General features: G+C 40.7%; 1 protein-coding gene across 1 annotated transcript in view; it reads left to right on the top strand.

Annotated features, from left to right (window-relative positions):
• The window catches only part of LRRK2 (leucine rich repeat kinase 2), a gene marked incomplete at both ends in the record, with an annotated part of 72,402 nt that extends 58,129 nt beyond the window's left edge, over positions 1–14,273 (top strand). The window contains 9 exons of the mRNA XM_080628706.1: positions 3,108–3,208; positions 3,895–4,089; positions 5,079–5,272; positions 5,559–5,631; positions 6,455–6,639; positions 7,330–7,482; positions 8,233–8,445; positions 11,601–11,671; positions 14,152–14,273. Coding sequence (XP_080484832.1) covers positions 3,108–3,208; positions 3,895–4,089; positions 5,079–5,272; positions 5,559–5,631; positions 6,455–6,639; positions 7,330–7,482; positions 8,233–8,445; positions 11,601–11,671; positions 14,152–14,273 — 1,307 coding nt within the window. The remainder of the gene's footprint in view (positions 1–3,107; positions 3,209–3,894; positions 4,090–5,078; positions 5,273–5,558; positions 5,632–6,454; positions 6,640–7,329; positions 7,483–8,232; positions 8,446–11,600; positions 11,672–14,151) is intronic.
• Positions 14,274–16,126: the final 1,853 nt, after the last annotated feature.

Genomic DNA, 16,126 nt, shown 5'->3' with positions numbered 1-16,126 from the left:
GTTACCGGTCTCCAGCCGGACATTGAGCCATTGACCACAGCTCTTTGCATGCGGCCATCCAGGCAGTTCTTTATCCTCTGAGTGGTCCACCCATCAAATTGATGTCTCTCCAATTTAGAGACAAGGATGTCATGTGGGACAGTGTCAAAGGCTTTGCACAAGTCCAGGTAGATGACGTCAACTGCTCTGCCCCTGTCCATCAGTTTCGTAGCCCCATCATAGAAGGCCACCAGATTGGTCAGGCAGGATTTCCCCTTAGTGAAGCCATGCTGGTTGTCACCAAGCACCTCCTTGTTTTTCATGTGCCTTAGCATGTCTTCCAGGAGAATCTGCTCCAAGATTTTGCCAGGCACAGAGGTGAGACTGACTGGTCTGTAATTCCCCGGGTCATCCATTTTCCCCTTCTTGAAAATGGGGGTTATACTTCCCTTCTTCCAGTCATCGGGAACTTCACCTGACTGCCATGATTTTTCAAATATGATGGCCAGTGGCTTAGCAACTTCATTCTCCAGGTCCTTCAGGACCCGCGGATGGATTTTGTCAGGTCCCATGGACTTGTGTACGTTTAGGTTTTTAAGATGGTCTCGAACCAGATTCTCTCCTACAGTGGGCCTAGGGTCTTCATTCTCACAGTCCCTGCGTTCACCTTCCAAGACTTGGGTGGTGCGGTCAGAGCATTTGCCAGTGAAGACCGAGGCAAAGAAGTCATTAAGAACCTCAGCCTTCTCCAAATCCTGGGTAGCCAGTTCTCCCGATATCTTCCGAAGGGGGCCTATGTTGTCCCTAGTCTGTCTTTTACTCGCTACGTACCTATAGAATCCCTTCCTGCTATCCTTAACATCTAGCCAAGTGCAATTCTAACTGGGCCTTAGCTTTCCTCACCTGGTCCCTAGCTTCCCAGACAGCATCCCTTTATTATTCCCAGGCCACCTGTCCCTGCTTCCACCTTCTGTAAGCCTCTTTTTTCCTTTGAATTTTCCTGAGCAGCTCCTTATCCACCCAAGGAGGTCTCCTGGCCCTCTTGCTGCACTTCCTTCTAGTTGAGATGCAACACTCCTGAGCTTGGAGCAGGTGATCCTTGAATAACAACCAACAGTCTTGGGCCCCCCTGCCCTCTAGGGCTGTGTCCCATGGAACCTTACTGAGCAGTTTCCTGAAGAGGCCAAACTCTGCTCTCTTGAAGCCCAGGGCAGTGAGCTTGCTGCATGCTCTTCTCACTGTCCCGAGGATCTCGAATTCGACCATCTCGTGGTCACTGCAACCAAGGCTGCCCTGGAGCATTACATTTCCAATGAGCCCTTCCCTGTTGGTGAGCACGAGGTCAAGCATGGCACCTCTCCTTGTCTGCTCCTCTATTACTTGCAGAAGAAAGTTGTCTTCCACACAATCGAGGAACCTCCTGGATTGCTTATGCTGCGCCGTACCGTCCAACAGATGTCAGGGTGGTTGAAGTCTCCCATAAGAACAAGTGCCTGTGAGTGTGAGGCTGTTCCTATCTGCCTATAGAGAAGTTCATCCACAGATTCCTCTTGATCAGGCGGTCTGTAACAGATCCCCACAGTAATGTCCCCCATCGCTGCTCTCCCTTTAACCTTGACCCACAAACTCTCTCTTGACTGCTCACCCGTCCCCAGACAGAGTTCCATACTCTCCAGCCTATCCCTAACATAAATAGCAACTCCCCCTCCCCGCCTGCCAGACCTGTCTTTTCTAAAGAGCCTGTAACCTTTCATTCCAACACTCCAGTCGTAGCAGCCATCCCACCATGTTTCTGTGATGCCTACTATATCATACCCCCATAGACGTGCACAGATCTCTAATTCCTCTTGTTTGTTTCCCATGCTACGGGCGTTTGTATAGAGGCATCTGAGCCGAGCTCCAAATGAAGCCGGTTCATTGGCTGGAGCGGCTGGAATATCTCTGCATTGCTCCGAGCATTTATTGTAGGTGCTGGCAACTGACTGGGTGTGTTGGGATGGAATGACACCCCCCTCCCCCAACACATCTAGTTTAAAGAAACCTTGACCAGCCTGGCAAGCCTGCTGGTCACTCCATCTAGGAAAGGACAGCAACTCTGCCACTCAATCTGGCATGGCTTCTCCATTAGGAGAGGCAGAAAGTTCATGCATTTTCTACTCCAGTTCATAGCTCAGTTTAAACCTGAGGCCGTCCCCAGAACTGTTGGCTCAGTATCTCTTGAATGCAGCTGTCCATTTGGCTGTTTTCTGTATTATAAGCCCTATGAAATATTAATTTCTGGAGATAGAATTCCATCTGTACACATGTTCATCATTTATATATTTCCACCAAAAAGGGTTCTGGCTGAGCTCACAAGTAAACAGTGTCTGTCATGTGCTGAACTGAATATGTTCATTTGCAAGTATTTTATCATTAATGTTACCTCCGTCTAATGTAGGACTGGAGTATCTGCTGTCAATTATCATGAACCAATATGGTAACCTAATATCTAATCTAAATCTCCCCTCTATGAGTTTAAATCCATCCCCCTTGTCCTATCACTACATGTGCTTGTAAAAGGCTCTCTTCAGATTTCTTGTTTTGTTCTTAGAGAGGTCATCACTGTAGTCATAAGGTACATATTCAAAGCCCTGAGTGGTTTTTAAACTTCCATATCGCATAAGTACTGTATGGAGTTGTTTATCTAAATTGCTGTATATTTTATTGGAAGCTTATCTGTATTCCATACCCATATGCAACTGAATAAGAACTGAAAAGACAACAGACTGAAATGACAAGCCTTTGAATGGTCAGCCTTAATCAAAACACAACTCACACACATCTGTGACTCAGTCCCAGGTATAGGAAGAGCAAAGAAAAAGTTAAAGCAAAATCCATTTGCTTTAACTGCTCTTAATGAAAAGGACTCTAGCTCTAGCATTTCATGCTCTTAACATTTAATGGTGGATGAGAAATTCCAAGCTGTTCATGCTGACATTTTAGCTTTACATTTTTAGAGTATGATATTTCTTGGAGCAGCTCTGTAAGAACTTAGATGATATCTTAAAATAAGAAGAAATTTTTTCAGAACTCTCAATTCTGAACTATGGTGAAGGCCGGTTAAGAAGTTCTCTAATTTCACATTTTAGATCCTGTAAAGGAATATGGGTGTGCTCCCTGGCCTAAAGTTGAGAATTTAATTAAAAAGTGTTTGAAGGAAAACCCTCAGGAGCGACCAACATCTTCCCAGGTATTACTTTGTATATGTATTTGCATTTGTATATACATGTATATACATATAATACATGATGCCACAAAGTTGTTGTGCTTTCTAAAAAGGAATTGAACATTTAAGTTAGTAAGAGGCACAGGGTATTTTCTGTTCTTCTTTCCTGGAACTGAAGGAGCCATGAAATACTACCTGCTCTTGCCATCCAGCATAAAAAGTTCTATTCAAATCTAGCAAACATTTATTCTAGCCTGCTGGTTTTTCCCTGTGTTGCTGTATAGTGATCGCAGGGAAACAGGATTCAGATTACTTCATGGTCTTTACTAGGGCTATGCAAAAAAGACTTTGTTGTAGTATCAGTACGGTTAGCCTATGCCATTCATGCATGTGAAAGGAGGAACAGCAAGCGTGGATGTGAAACCTACTTTGATGTGTCTGTTATCACACATCACGTTGCTCTTTGAAATGGGTGAAATTTTCACATGTGCCTTAACCCCACTGACTTCCTGAAATTCTAACAGAAATATGAGAGTCAATGTCAAGTTTCTCAATGCACAAAGATTGCTCATTAACAGTACTGATACAGATGAGCAGACCTGCTGAGACACTGTGTTCGTATTTCATAAAACATTGTTCTCCATTGCTTGTTATTTATCAGTGTACAAGTCATTGTTATTACCTTGTGCATGCTGTGGCTTTCTTTGTAGGTTTATGAGATCCTGAATTCTGCAGAGCTTATATGTTTGATGAGGTATGTTTCAATACCCAGCACAGCTACGGCAGAGTGCATGGTTGCCGCCAATCAAAGCTGCAAGAAGGCAGGAGTCTGGATAGGCAATGGGAACACAGAAAAAGCACAACTTTCATTTGTTAACTTAAATACAGATGGACATACTTGTGAGGTATGTAGGAAAGTTGCCATTTATTCTGAATTTTTGGCACCCAGCTGTATTTCAGAAGAATTAATTGCATTTTAACAGCAGGATATTACTTCTAAGCTTTGTGAGAAGAAGGACTGCTCATAAGTGAGTCATCACTGTACCCATGAAATGAAGCAAAAATGCAGCCACTTTTTCTTCTTTTCCTGCCATCCAGATGGAACTTTCTCATAATGCTGTCTTCCTGGCTTCCTTTCTTCGACTCAGATGGAAGCTATTTCTAGCATGAAGGCTAGAACAAGGAGTAGTAGTTACACAGCCCTTCGTATCTCTACCTCCCTTAACAATCCAGATAGTCTCTTAAAGATTCCTGTCTCTCTTAAAGATTCTTGTCTTCTCATTGATGCCATCTCCTTGTGCCACTTTGGGTGATATCCTTCAGCTCTTTTCATTTGATTTTTGTACATCTCAGTCCTGTGCCTTCAGAAAAGGAAAAAGGTTTTAACCAGGCTTGATGTGCTGTGATGAACATGTGTGCCACAACTGAATATGACTCATCATCAAAGTTACTGAAGTTATATTTCCATCTGTTGACCATGATACATTTGAATTGGTAGCTTTGGTATAAATTACATGGCTTATTTTGCTAAAACTAATATGAGAAAAAAAAAAAATTAGACCAGTACTTTTATTGTTAGCAATTAAACTGAGCATATATTGCAGTGCATTTTCATTTGCTTAATTCCCTGATGGCTTTGAGACCTTCACTAGAATAGAGAGAGAGAACATTTTTTTCAGCATTCAGCTTAGAGATTTTCCTGTGTAGTGTTTGAGGGGTCCTTCCCAGCACTTTGAAGTACAGCCTGAAGATGTATTCTGCTAATAGAGAATTAGATTTCTGAATGGGGAGGATAACCATTCACATTCCAGGAAGTTTATTTTCATTATGAGCAATTTATTAGCATTTACCCTTACTGAAATCATAACCAGGTTGTTTATCTTTTCTGACTCAGGATATGGCAGATAGTAAAATTTTAAGTTTGGCCTTAGTGACCCTTCCTACTGAGAAAGAAAACTGGATTGTAGCAGGAACCCAGTCTGGCTCTCTGTGGGCAGTTAACACAGAAGATGAAACAAGAAGGCATCGTCTGCAGAAGATGTCGGATTCCATCACTTGTTTATACTGTAATTCTCTGTCAAAGCAAAGGTATAAATGAATTTTAAATATTTTGGGTTGCATTTTGAAAATATGACTAAACAGAGATGCTCAGAAAATGGCATCAGTGCACTTGCTCAGACTAACTGCTTATTTTGCCTGTATTTTCACTTAATTTTGCACCTAGTATATCTGGAGACCACATTCCTGACCACAAGTAGTTGTATTTGCTTTTTGTGTTTAGTGAAACTCTTGAAATACCGGAGGCCGCTCGTTTAATATTTTCTTGCCTGATAAAGGCATTTCTAGAATTCATTCTTTATTTATTTTATTTCAGCAAACAGAAGAATTTCTTCTTGGTAGGCACAGCTGATGGCAGACTGGCAGTTTTTGAAGACAGAGCAGTAAAGGTAGACTTGTTCTTAGCTGTCTGTTCTACAAAATACTATAAGTGAAATGTAAAGCAGTTAACAATAGTAGCTTTATTTCATTTAGCTTATTTTTAATTGCTTCTCTAAAACTAAAACTAATTTTCTACTTCATTCTTAGATAAACTGCACGTGTTTTACAGTATCTGTTTTAACAATAGAGTTCAGAGTTGAAATTATTTCTCATTATAGGACTTTGAAAGGCCTGGCAAACTGAGTAGAGAGTGACATTAATGGTTGTTATTAAGAATATCCTAATGGTTTTAATCTCCTTTATTTATTGCTGTTACAGACCCTTTTTCTTTTTGTTCACACTAAATTCTTGTAGGGTATCTTCAAAAAGACAGTATTGTTTAGGTTTTTTGTAGGTCAGAGTTCCATGCACAGAACACATAAATGCTGGGAGCTGTTTATATCAGCTGATTCCTGAGGGTTAGCTCCTGACCCATATGCACTTTAGAGCAGTTATGGAGTTGCAGTGCACTGCAGAACTCGAATATGGTTCAGTGTGGGATGTTTGCAGGGTGCGGATGTGACTTGCCATCCAGTTCTTGGGCTGTGTCAGGGGTTGCAGAAAGTATCAGTCCAAGCTCTCCTGTTTCCATGCACACAGTCTGTTTTCTATGGCACATCTATAATGACACGATGGTGCTTTTCAGTCTCCAGCATTCTGAAAAGATACCATAATGGTTCAGAAAATCTGGCTGTTTAAATTTACCTCAGCAGGCTGTGTGGCCTTGTTTTAACAGTTCCTGAGTGCCTGTATATGCCTTGTTTCTAATGGAGAGTGTATTTTTTCTTGCAGTGTAAGGGTGCTACACCTTTGAAGATACTAACTATAGGAAATGTTAGCACACCACTGATGTGCTTGAACGAATCCTCATGCTTATCTGAAAAAAACATAATCTGGGGAGGCTGTGGAACAAAGATCATTGCCTTATCTAGTGATTTCTCTGTTCAAAAGCTCATTGAAACAAAGACAAGTCAACTGTGAGTTTATTTATAAGTGATGTTACTTGGCTCTTGTTGTTTTATTGAAGATTTCTGGCAGTACTTCTGATGTAATGTCATGTTCTATAGCCTGTTCTATGAGTTCTCTTCTTTCTGTTCTTTTCCTTCCATAATACAGATGGACTACAATGTGCATTAAAGTAAGATCAGTGAGTAGTGTTTAAAGTGTTCATTGCTGCTTTTAAACAAGGAATATGCATTTTTACTATATAAAGGATTTAGGAAGTCAGTATCTATTCAGAAAATGTATAAATGCCACTGATCAGTTTTTCTCCTGCGATTACATTTGTCCAGGCCCTATCTACATTATTTAGAATCATACACACATACTGAGAATAATATTTGTCCGTATGTGTTTGTCAGCATGATATGCATGCGTACCTTTGCCCTATATAGTTAAATCATGCATGATTGCTGACTTCTCATGATTTAGAAACTAGAGACTCAAGTTTTTGGAGTGTTTGATACAATTCTCACATGGGCAAAACCTCCATTACTGTGAGAGTCTGTGTCAAACTAGAGGAAGATTATAGCAAACCCTTTCAGTTGTATCCAAGTCCAGTTTGGTTCTAATGCTGAGTATTCTGTAACAGTTAAAGGGAAGCTAACCCCAGTCATAGTAGTCAATTAAATATTTTCTCTGTATCTAACTGGAGTTCTCTCTTCTAGGTTCTGTCATAATGCTTACAGTGATGCAAACATTATTTCAATAGCAATAGACAAATCCATCTATCTGGCAAAGAAAAACAGCCATTTTGTGGAAATCTGGGATAAGAAGACAGAAAAACTTTCTGAACTAATTGACTGTGCACATTTTCTTAAGTAAGTGTTTCATCTCAGCTACTAAGAAAAAAAATAACACCATCCCAGTACAGACAGATGCAAAGAAAGCTGAGTATCACATTGCCTTCTCTAGCATATTACCTTAACCTGCTGGAGGTAAAGAATTTGCCCAGTTGTTTTGGTAAATGTGGAATTGTTTTCCTCTCTTTTGGCTGAGAACTTCAAAATATTTGATGCAGAATCTTAATTTCTTAAGACCCTTATTATATTTCACAATTTTTTTATGATATCAAGAAGATTCATGTAACTGCTTGAGAAAGAAGAAAGTCTTTTGCTGTCCTTCCGGTGCTAATGCTTTTGCATCCAGTTACTGCCTGCATCCCCTGAATATGTCTTCTTTCTCCAGTGCACAGATGCAGTAGATCAGAGTTTAACTAACAGCGTTGGTGATTTTCATTTGCATTTAAATTGTTCCTCTCCCTTAATGTGCAATGTGCATTTGATTCTTATGGTGAGATCAGGACCAGCTCTAGGTGTGCTCCTCCCGCTTTGCAGTGACCCTCCTGCAGACTGGGAAAGAGCAGAGAATATCTGCCTCCTATTTAAAGGTCTTTTGAAGCAGACCAGCTAGCTCTTATAAGTCCACTAGTTTTCATCCCAGTTTGTTTCAAGTCGATCAACTGATTGGCATTGATGAACGATTGTTTAACAGGCTGGTATTGAGTCATTTTAGCAGTTGTGGAATAGTGTGCCAACAGATTTTAATACAAATTCTTTCCATACTCATAGGGACAAAATGGAAAAACTAAGCACAGAATCAAAACATAAATTGGCTTATTCTGGGAGAGTGAAGACAATTTGCCTGCAGAAAAATACTGCACTGTGGATAGGGACAGGAGGAGGACATATCTTGCTGCTTGATATATCAACACGTTGTCCTGTGCGAGTTATAGACAACTTTTGTGATTCTGTTAGATCCATGATAACAGCTCAGCTAGGTAAGTAAAACCATCAAATGATGTGTACTTTAAAAATCAGTGCCAAGTTCCGGATTGCTGTGTCCTTTTTGACATGGTATTCCGGAACAGATTACCATTTTCCATGTTGTGTTCATTCGTTCTATTCTACCACTGTCATCTTCAGTTACTGTCAGACACTACGGTGTTTGGTAAGTACAAGTGGGCCATCATACCTGTGCCCACGTAAACAGCTCTTCCCTGGCTTGTCACTGATCAGCACATGAACACACCTCACCTTCACTGTGTTCTTGTGCCATGCTTCAGCACAGCTGTCACTAAGTTCTGTCTGATAGTCGCTGTCTCCATCTGTGTCTGCCTGTGTTCTTCCTCCATCTTAAGTTTTATGCTTCTGGCTTTTCTGTCTGTGGGGCTTGTTAGGTTTTAATGATTTTCCCTTAATTGCTTCTAACCCAGTTTTCTTCTCCCATCCTTGTTCTGGAGTGGTTCTTTTAGGTTTGGGTCACAGCAAGTCACAGCAAAGCTGGGAAAGTGCTACACACTTGGGCTCAGGGTGCAGACTTGTACGTATTTGCTGTTCCTGTCACCAGTTGTTTTGAGCTGCTGTAGGCAGAGGGTAGTTGTGGGTTTTCAGTGGTGATTACAAACAGCCAGAGGAGCATGATTGAGTATGGGGCATTTTTGGCTGTTGTAACTTCCTTCACCTGTACACTCTCCTGCATCTCTTCCAAAAGTAATAAAGGTCATACCAGGTCAAGAGTTCATTGTACTGCAGTGGTGGGTACACTCAAAATATATTACTTCAGGAAGTACTCTGTGGCACATGTGGATTCCCATTGCCTTCCACTGTGTTTTGAAAAAAGCTGTGGACTTCACTTGCCTGTGTGATTTAGTGTCAAAAAAGACTCCGAAGCTGCTGTTGTGGTCTCAGAAACATGTTGCGATCCTGCTAGCAAACTTCACAGTTGCAGGCTGTTTACTCATTACCATCATGAACTTAATCTGGAGGCTGTTTTTTCCTTTCTGGCGCCAAAGATATCCATAGATTACAGTTAGTGCATAGTGCTGACACGGGTATGAGACAAAAAACCTTCATCTTCCCCTGACTTGCCTTTGCCTGTGACAGCAAGTTTGTAGAGTCTGTTCAGTCCTCAGCTGTTAAGACAGCGAGCTTTAGAGTCCAGGTATACGCTAGCACAGCATTTTCAGTCCTTCTAGTCCTGATAGCTGCAGTATCAGTGCTATAAAGAGACATTTTATTTTTGGCATTTTGTAAAGAATAGTTACTATGAAAATTTCTGCCTCACTTGTTACTGTCACTGGTAGGCAAAGTGTGTCCTATAGAATAATACAGTCTGATTTAAAAAGCCTTGGGTCTCGCAGCCTTTGTTTCTAGTCACCTCAACATTTTTAATGAAAACTTTATGTATAGCAAAGTTAACACTTCAGGAGAAGGAGTTCAGCTGCAGTTGCACAAATCTCAACAACATCAGGTAGGATTGATACATGCAGTTTGATGGGGACTTTTTTCTTTTGATCATCTTTTCCCAGCAATTATTTTGCAAGGGTTGGGTTTTTTTCCTAAATTCAAGGACTTCATTCCTGCTGTGATTTTTCACAGAATCAGTGAAAATGGCACTGAGGCTGCTGAGCAATTCTTGATAATAACGCATTATTTGTGGAAAATGAGAGAAAATAGAGGGAAATACTTTTCTATTAAATAGTTTCATTTAAGGTTAAAATATGGAATGTCAATCAGATGTAAATATTTCTGGGAAAAGAGATTGCCAGACTTTGAGACATCAATTTTATCTTAGTTCATACATGAATGTGAAAATCTAATGTCTTTTTCTTATTCTCTCACCTAACACATTGGCTTATAATAGACATCAGCCTTACCATAAAAAATTATCTATATAGTAAGAAAGGACCCTAATCTGAGTAAGATACATTATACTTCAGTTCCAATCACTTTTATAAGGAGTATGGATAGGACTGGTTGCAGGAAAAATTTCGGTAAGTTATGAAAAATCTGAGCATGAAAGACATATGTGGTTCCCAACAGCCCTCAACTACCATAAGCAGAATTAAATCAGTATCAAAGGAGAATATACTGCAGATCTCCACAGGGCAGTGAAAATCTCTCTACCTTGCAGAGGTCCTGGGGGACCCACTAAAAACATCTGCTGATCCAGAAGGAACGTATTGTGAGGGTCACACTGCAGTGTAGTCACACAAAACTTCCAAGGCTGTGGCTTTCCCAATAAGCCATACTCCAGTCTATTTATACCCCAGAAACGCTCCTCATCTTTCCTCTGGGGAAGTATGTAACGACTTCATGTACAAAGAGGTGTGAGGCACAGACAGGAGCGTGTTCCTTCCCTGGCCTGATCCGTGACCCAGGTATGTAGGCTGGGTCCTATATTCCTCTACTAGCATAAAGCCAAAGGCTGACTGCCCTCCTCGTGCTGCCAATAGGACAGGGAGCTGCTGTGGCAGGAGAACTTGTAACAGCTTCCATCTATCTTGCAAGACATTTATAAACAGGTCTTGTTGGGAATAAGCAGGAAGTTGATGCTGAAACACTGGCACATTCCACTTAGCCCTCTGTGATCCAGCGAATCCTGTCTTCCTAGTCTTTTTTGCATTATTCAGTAGGCACCTTCCTACAATCTGTCCCTTATTTCTGCTGCCATGCTAATTCCTTTCCCACCTACATGCCATAATTAGGTCAGAACACTTTTAATTAGTTTGTATCATATTTTGTTGTTCTTTTTTCATAACCAAACTGATTACTGGTACTTTCTATCTCTGCTGTGCACTGGGACTTCATTTGCAGCCTCTCCCTTTGCTGTGACATCTGTTTCCTGTGACTCTACTACCCCTGCTTGTGGTATATAATAGGGTGCTTTGTTCTCAGGCTTGTTCAACAGGCTGGTCGGCTGATCCAGTGCTTATGCCTTTGAACCCTGATAAACCCCTACATTAAATGGAGACATGAACTATATTGTTTTCATGTCTGGGGCTTTCATGGTTAATGATTTTGAATAAAGGGTCCAGTTGACTGAACTCTGCTTTCCGTCCTCTTAGTGGCATGATGTCATCTACTCTTTCTGTCCTTAAATTACAAAGTTCCCATTTAAATGAAAATTTGATTTTTTATTTCTTTTAAAAAGGGAGTCTCAAGAATGCAGTCCTGGTTTTGGGATATTGCTATAAACATGATACCGAAGACAACAAATACCACAAAGGTACCTGAGCTGTGTTTTATTAATTTGTATTATTATAGGAGTAGACACTATTATGTTTGACTGCCCACTGGGAGTGGAGAGTTGATGATCATCATTAGATGTCATTTTATTGAAACATTATTATTAGTTTTTGTTGTCTTTTGCATTCCTGGGCTCCATACAAACTAACAGTAACTTTCAAAAATGGAGCAGAGGAAGCCACCCACTAGTTGAAGTATATAACATAATTTGCTGGAAAACTGTACTTGGAGAGTAAATGTCATTGTCTAATCAGAGAATGTATCAAATGGATTTCCAGAGGGGTCTGTGCTAGGTCAGGAATCCTCAGTGTTTTCATGAATGATGTGGATGAAGACACGGTGAATGTGCTTTTCAGGTGTGCAGACAATTCTCAGCTGAGACAAAGCCACAGGCACACGGGAGGGCAGGATTAGAGTTCAAAATAATCTTGACAAATAGAACAAGTAGTCTGGAAGGAAATAGGATACAATTCAGTGGGGACAAATGCAAGACCTTTTACTTAATTAGGAATGATCCGTTGTACCAACATGAGGAAATGATCAGCTTAAACAGCAGTGCTGCATAAAAAAGGGTTATAATTGATTGTAGGCTGAACATGAGTCAGCCATGTCACGTTGCTGCAGAAGAGGCAGACACCAAAAAATGTGGTGTCTGTAAGACATGAGCCAATTGTTAAACCCTGGTGAATGCTGCTATGGCCTCTGCTCAAGGAGCATATCCATTTGGATCATTGCTGGATGATCCAGATTACTAGGAATAGTCCAGAGAAGAGAAATGCAACCTGCAAGAAAATGTTGCAGGAGGTTAAGCTGTTTAATATAAATAAATCTTAGAGAGGACATAATAATAGGCTTCAAATATGTAAAGAAATAGGAAGGGAATAAAGACTTCTACAAATTCCCTGTGGGTAGGATAAGGTCTAACCAGTTTCTGTTACAACGAGGGAGATTTAGGTCAGACATCAGCAAAAGCTTCCTGACAATTAGGGTAGCGAAGTGCTGGAAATGGAAGATAGATGGAAAATCTCTGTCTTTGGAGTTTCCTAAGAATAGTTACAGTTGTTCTGATCAATGCCCTTCTTCACCTTGATCTTATCCTTGTGGCTTCTAAAAACATGGCAATGACAGTATAAAGTTAAAGGTGGCAAGTGTAGATGAGCTGACAGTTTGGAGTAAAATAGGAATCAAACTTACAGCAGTGGTTTTTATGTTCTGATATTCCCTGATTGTTACCATAAGAATGCCTATTGCCTTTTCAGTCTTTTGATTGTATTTGAGAGTGCCATTAATTATACAGAGAGGAAACAGAGACTCACAGAAGCTTTGGGGGCTTGGTTTGTGAGCACTAATTCATGCAAGTATTCTCAATTATCCTTATTCCACTAAAAGCAATGTGCATTCTCCATGAATCAAGAGCTGTTTGCATGAAGGGAAATTGAAGAAGTGACCTTCTCCCAGGATGCTCACTACCTTGTGGAATCAGTTTTCATTTTTAGTTTACAGTGAATGTGTTTTGAGTCTTGTAAGCATTTGGGGTATATCTACTCAGGAAAATAGAGAAGAAATTTTATGCAGGCACTTCAGTACTAGCATTAGGCAATCCTGCCCCTCTACTCTGCTCTCGGGAGACCTCACTTGGAGTATTGTGTGCAGTTCTGGTGTCCTCAACATAAAAAGGACATGGAACTGTTGGAACAAGTCCAGAGGAGGGCCACGAGGATGATCAGGGGACTGGAGCACCTCCCGTATGGAGACAGGCTGAGAAAGTTGGGGCTGTTCAGCCTGGAGAAGAGAAGGCTGCGTGGAGACCTCATAGCAGCCTGCCAGTATCTGAAGGGGGCCTACAAGGATGCTGGGGATGGACTCTTCATCAGGGACTGTAGTGACAGGACAAGGGGTAACGGGTTAAAACTTAAACAGGGGAAGTTTATATTGGATATAAGGAAGAAATTCTTTACTGTAAGGGTGGTGAGGCACTGGAATGGGTTGCCCAGGGAAGCTGTGAATGCTCCATCCCTGGCGGTGTTCAAGGCCAGGTTGGACAGAGCCTTGGGTGACATGGTTTAGTGTGAGGTGTCCCTGCCCGTGGCAGGGGGGTTGGAACTAATTGCTCTTAAGGTCCTTTCCAACCCTAACTATTCTCTTCTATGATTAGCTGTAGTTCAGGTCAGTACCTTACGGCCTACAGGCACAAAAAATGGTTTTTCAAATGCTTTTTAAATGGTATACTCTAAGTTGAGGAACTAGAATCCATATCATTGTGCAAGTACAAACAGCTTGTAACCCATAACTGCATTACCTCACACATAAAGTGTCATATAAATTGTCTTCCAGGTCCTAAGCATCAAGCTTCACTGAGGCAATTTACAAGTAATTAAAACATAAGCACATAAGCAAAACCAATTCTAATTATGCAATAAGCTGATTCTGTGACAGTTTTCCATTGTGTTTGTTTTCCAGAATTACAGTCCTGCGTGTCAGTGTGGGACATTAACCTGCCCCATGAAGTGCACAACCTGAAAAAGCATATAGAAATGAGACAGGAATTAGCAGAAAAAATGAAGAGCTTTTCTTTGGACTGAAGAATCACCCTGCAGGTGCCAGTCCCTTTTCTAGTCTTCCATCCTAATGTACTGTGCAATATTTACAGCTTCTACTTGCTGGGGGTTCAACCGAAAACCAGGAAGAAAAATGCCATGAGAGAGGCAGTTGGTATTCACAGGATACCAAGAAAAAAGAAGGATAAGTAAGTTATTTGTAATATTTGAAAGGACAGAAGTATATGAAGAATTTCTGAGTCTAAAGTGTTATCATGCATCTGTTGTTTACTTGTGAAGTTCTGCTCTCAGCAACTATGGCTCCACTTCAGTATAGCATTGTTCATCCAGTTTTTGATCCCAGTTAAGTTGGGAATAAGCCAGGAGACTATAAATGGCTCTTACTTCATTATCTCTATTGAGTTGACACCGTAATAAGAAGTAAAATTTAAGCCTGTTTATTGCAGTGTGCATGTATGAGTGTGCTCTGATGATTCATGCTCTAGTAATGTCAGAGCTTATGACCCTGATTATATGGAAGAAAACATTTTATTTTATGTAATAGGAGTGTCTAAAAGAACATACACATGACTCCCTGAAAACAACAGGCAGAATACTCTTTAGTTCTTCCATGAATAACTGACTTACTTTTGTTACAATCAGAAAAAAATCATTGTGCTACAATAACAAAATAGCTCGGAATTCAGAATTTAAATACTCCGACAGGCTTCTGCAAGTTGGTGTCCTCTTGCAGTACTGCAGTCTGCCTTGTTGTTAGAGGTGTAGTCACAGTGTGATGAACATTACCATTCACACAGATCTGTTGTACAGCTGACTTTGAAAAACCAAGAGAAAATCCAGGGTGAAAGCTCTGATCCAAACACTGCTACAACTTGTACCACAAAGAAAGCAGCAGGCTGCTGCGGCCAGACTGCTGCTTAGCTTATCTCAATCCAAAAAACAAAGGGAACTTTGATGTTTCTAATGTGCAAAGTTTCCAGTTATTCTTGTATTAATGTGTATAGTTCTTCGGGGGATAAGCAGGGGAACCTTGAGGAGTGTAACAATTGGCTACCTCTTGCATATAATGACCAGAATTTGTTGCCACACATCTTCATTCGAGAGACGCCTTTTGCTGCTCTTAGCTATAAGTCCAAGATGCTTCTTACAGCCTGCACTGACCTGCTCTAAGTAAGTAAGTGCCTTATTTCTGACCATCAGAGGACAGATGTCATTTTCTTTTTTGGATGCCAAAAGAATCAATAGGGGGCTCCTGAACTGTGAAGGAGTGGAGTATCCAGAGCCATTCCTGAGTCTATGGAGCTGAACAAGGTTGAGCAACCAAAAAGTTCTCAGTTCCATTTTTACAGTTTTGAAGAAATGATGCACTAGGACAAGAGCATTTTTTGTGTCCAACTCTATCGTTGTTCTATTTCCTGCCATGTGTTGTGTACTCAGGATTCCTTTTTGACATGCACCCCAGGTTTTATGTATTTGTGTAATCTGCATACTGAGAATAATTTGCTATTTATATGGAATTTTATAACTAAGAAAATATATTATCATGAATAGTTTTTTAAAAATAGAATGTATGTATTGTGATTATGTTATTTATAAGTAATTTTGAAATGTAAGCCTTAAATCTTTTTATTAAACCTGTGCTTTATTAATAACATAGTCTACTGTCTGACTGCTGAATTTCCAAGGAGCTTTTGGGTGTAGTTTTTGTGGCACTTAATCCCCTGCATCAAATCCCAGTTCTTGTTCTCTGCCTCATAATGCACATCTTGAGCCTCTTTCCATTTCCCAGTTTATCTTCTACTTGGTGTTCCATGCAGCCTTTCCCAGAGATGGGAGATGACCTGTAAGCAGTACTGGCCTTGCAGTCGCCTCTTCTG

This window comes from Psittacula echo (assembly GCF_963264785.1).
Source record: "Psittacula echo genome assembly, chromosome: 1".
NCBI classification, from domain to species: domain Eukaryota; kingdom Metazoa; phylum Chordata; class Aves; order Psittaciformes; family Psittacidae; genus Psittacula; species Psittacula echo.
The sequence above is the reverse complement of the archived record's forward strand: the minus strand, read 5'-3'. Positions and strand labels throughout refer to the sequence as shown.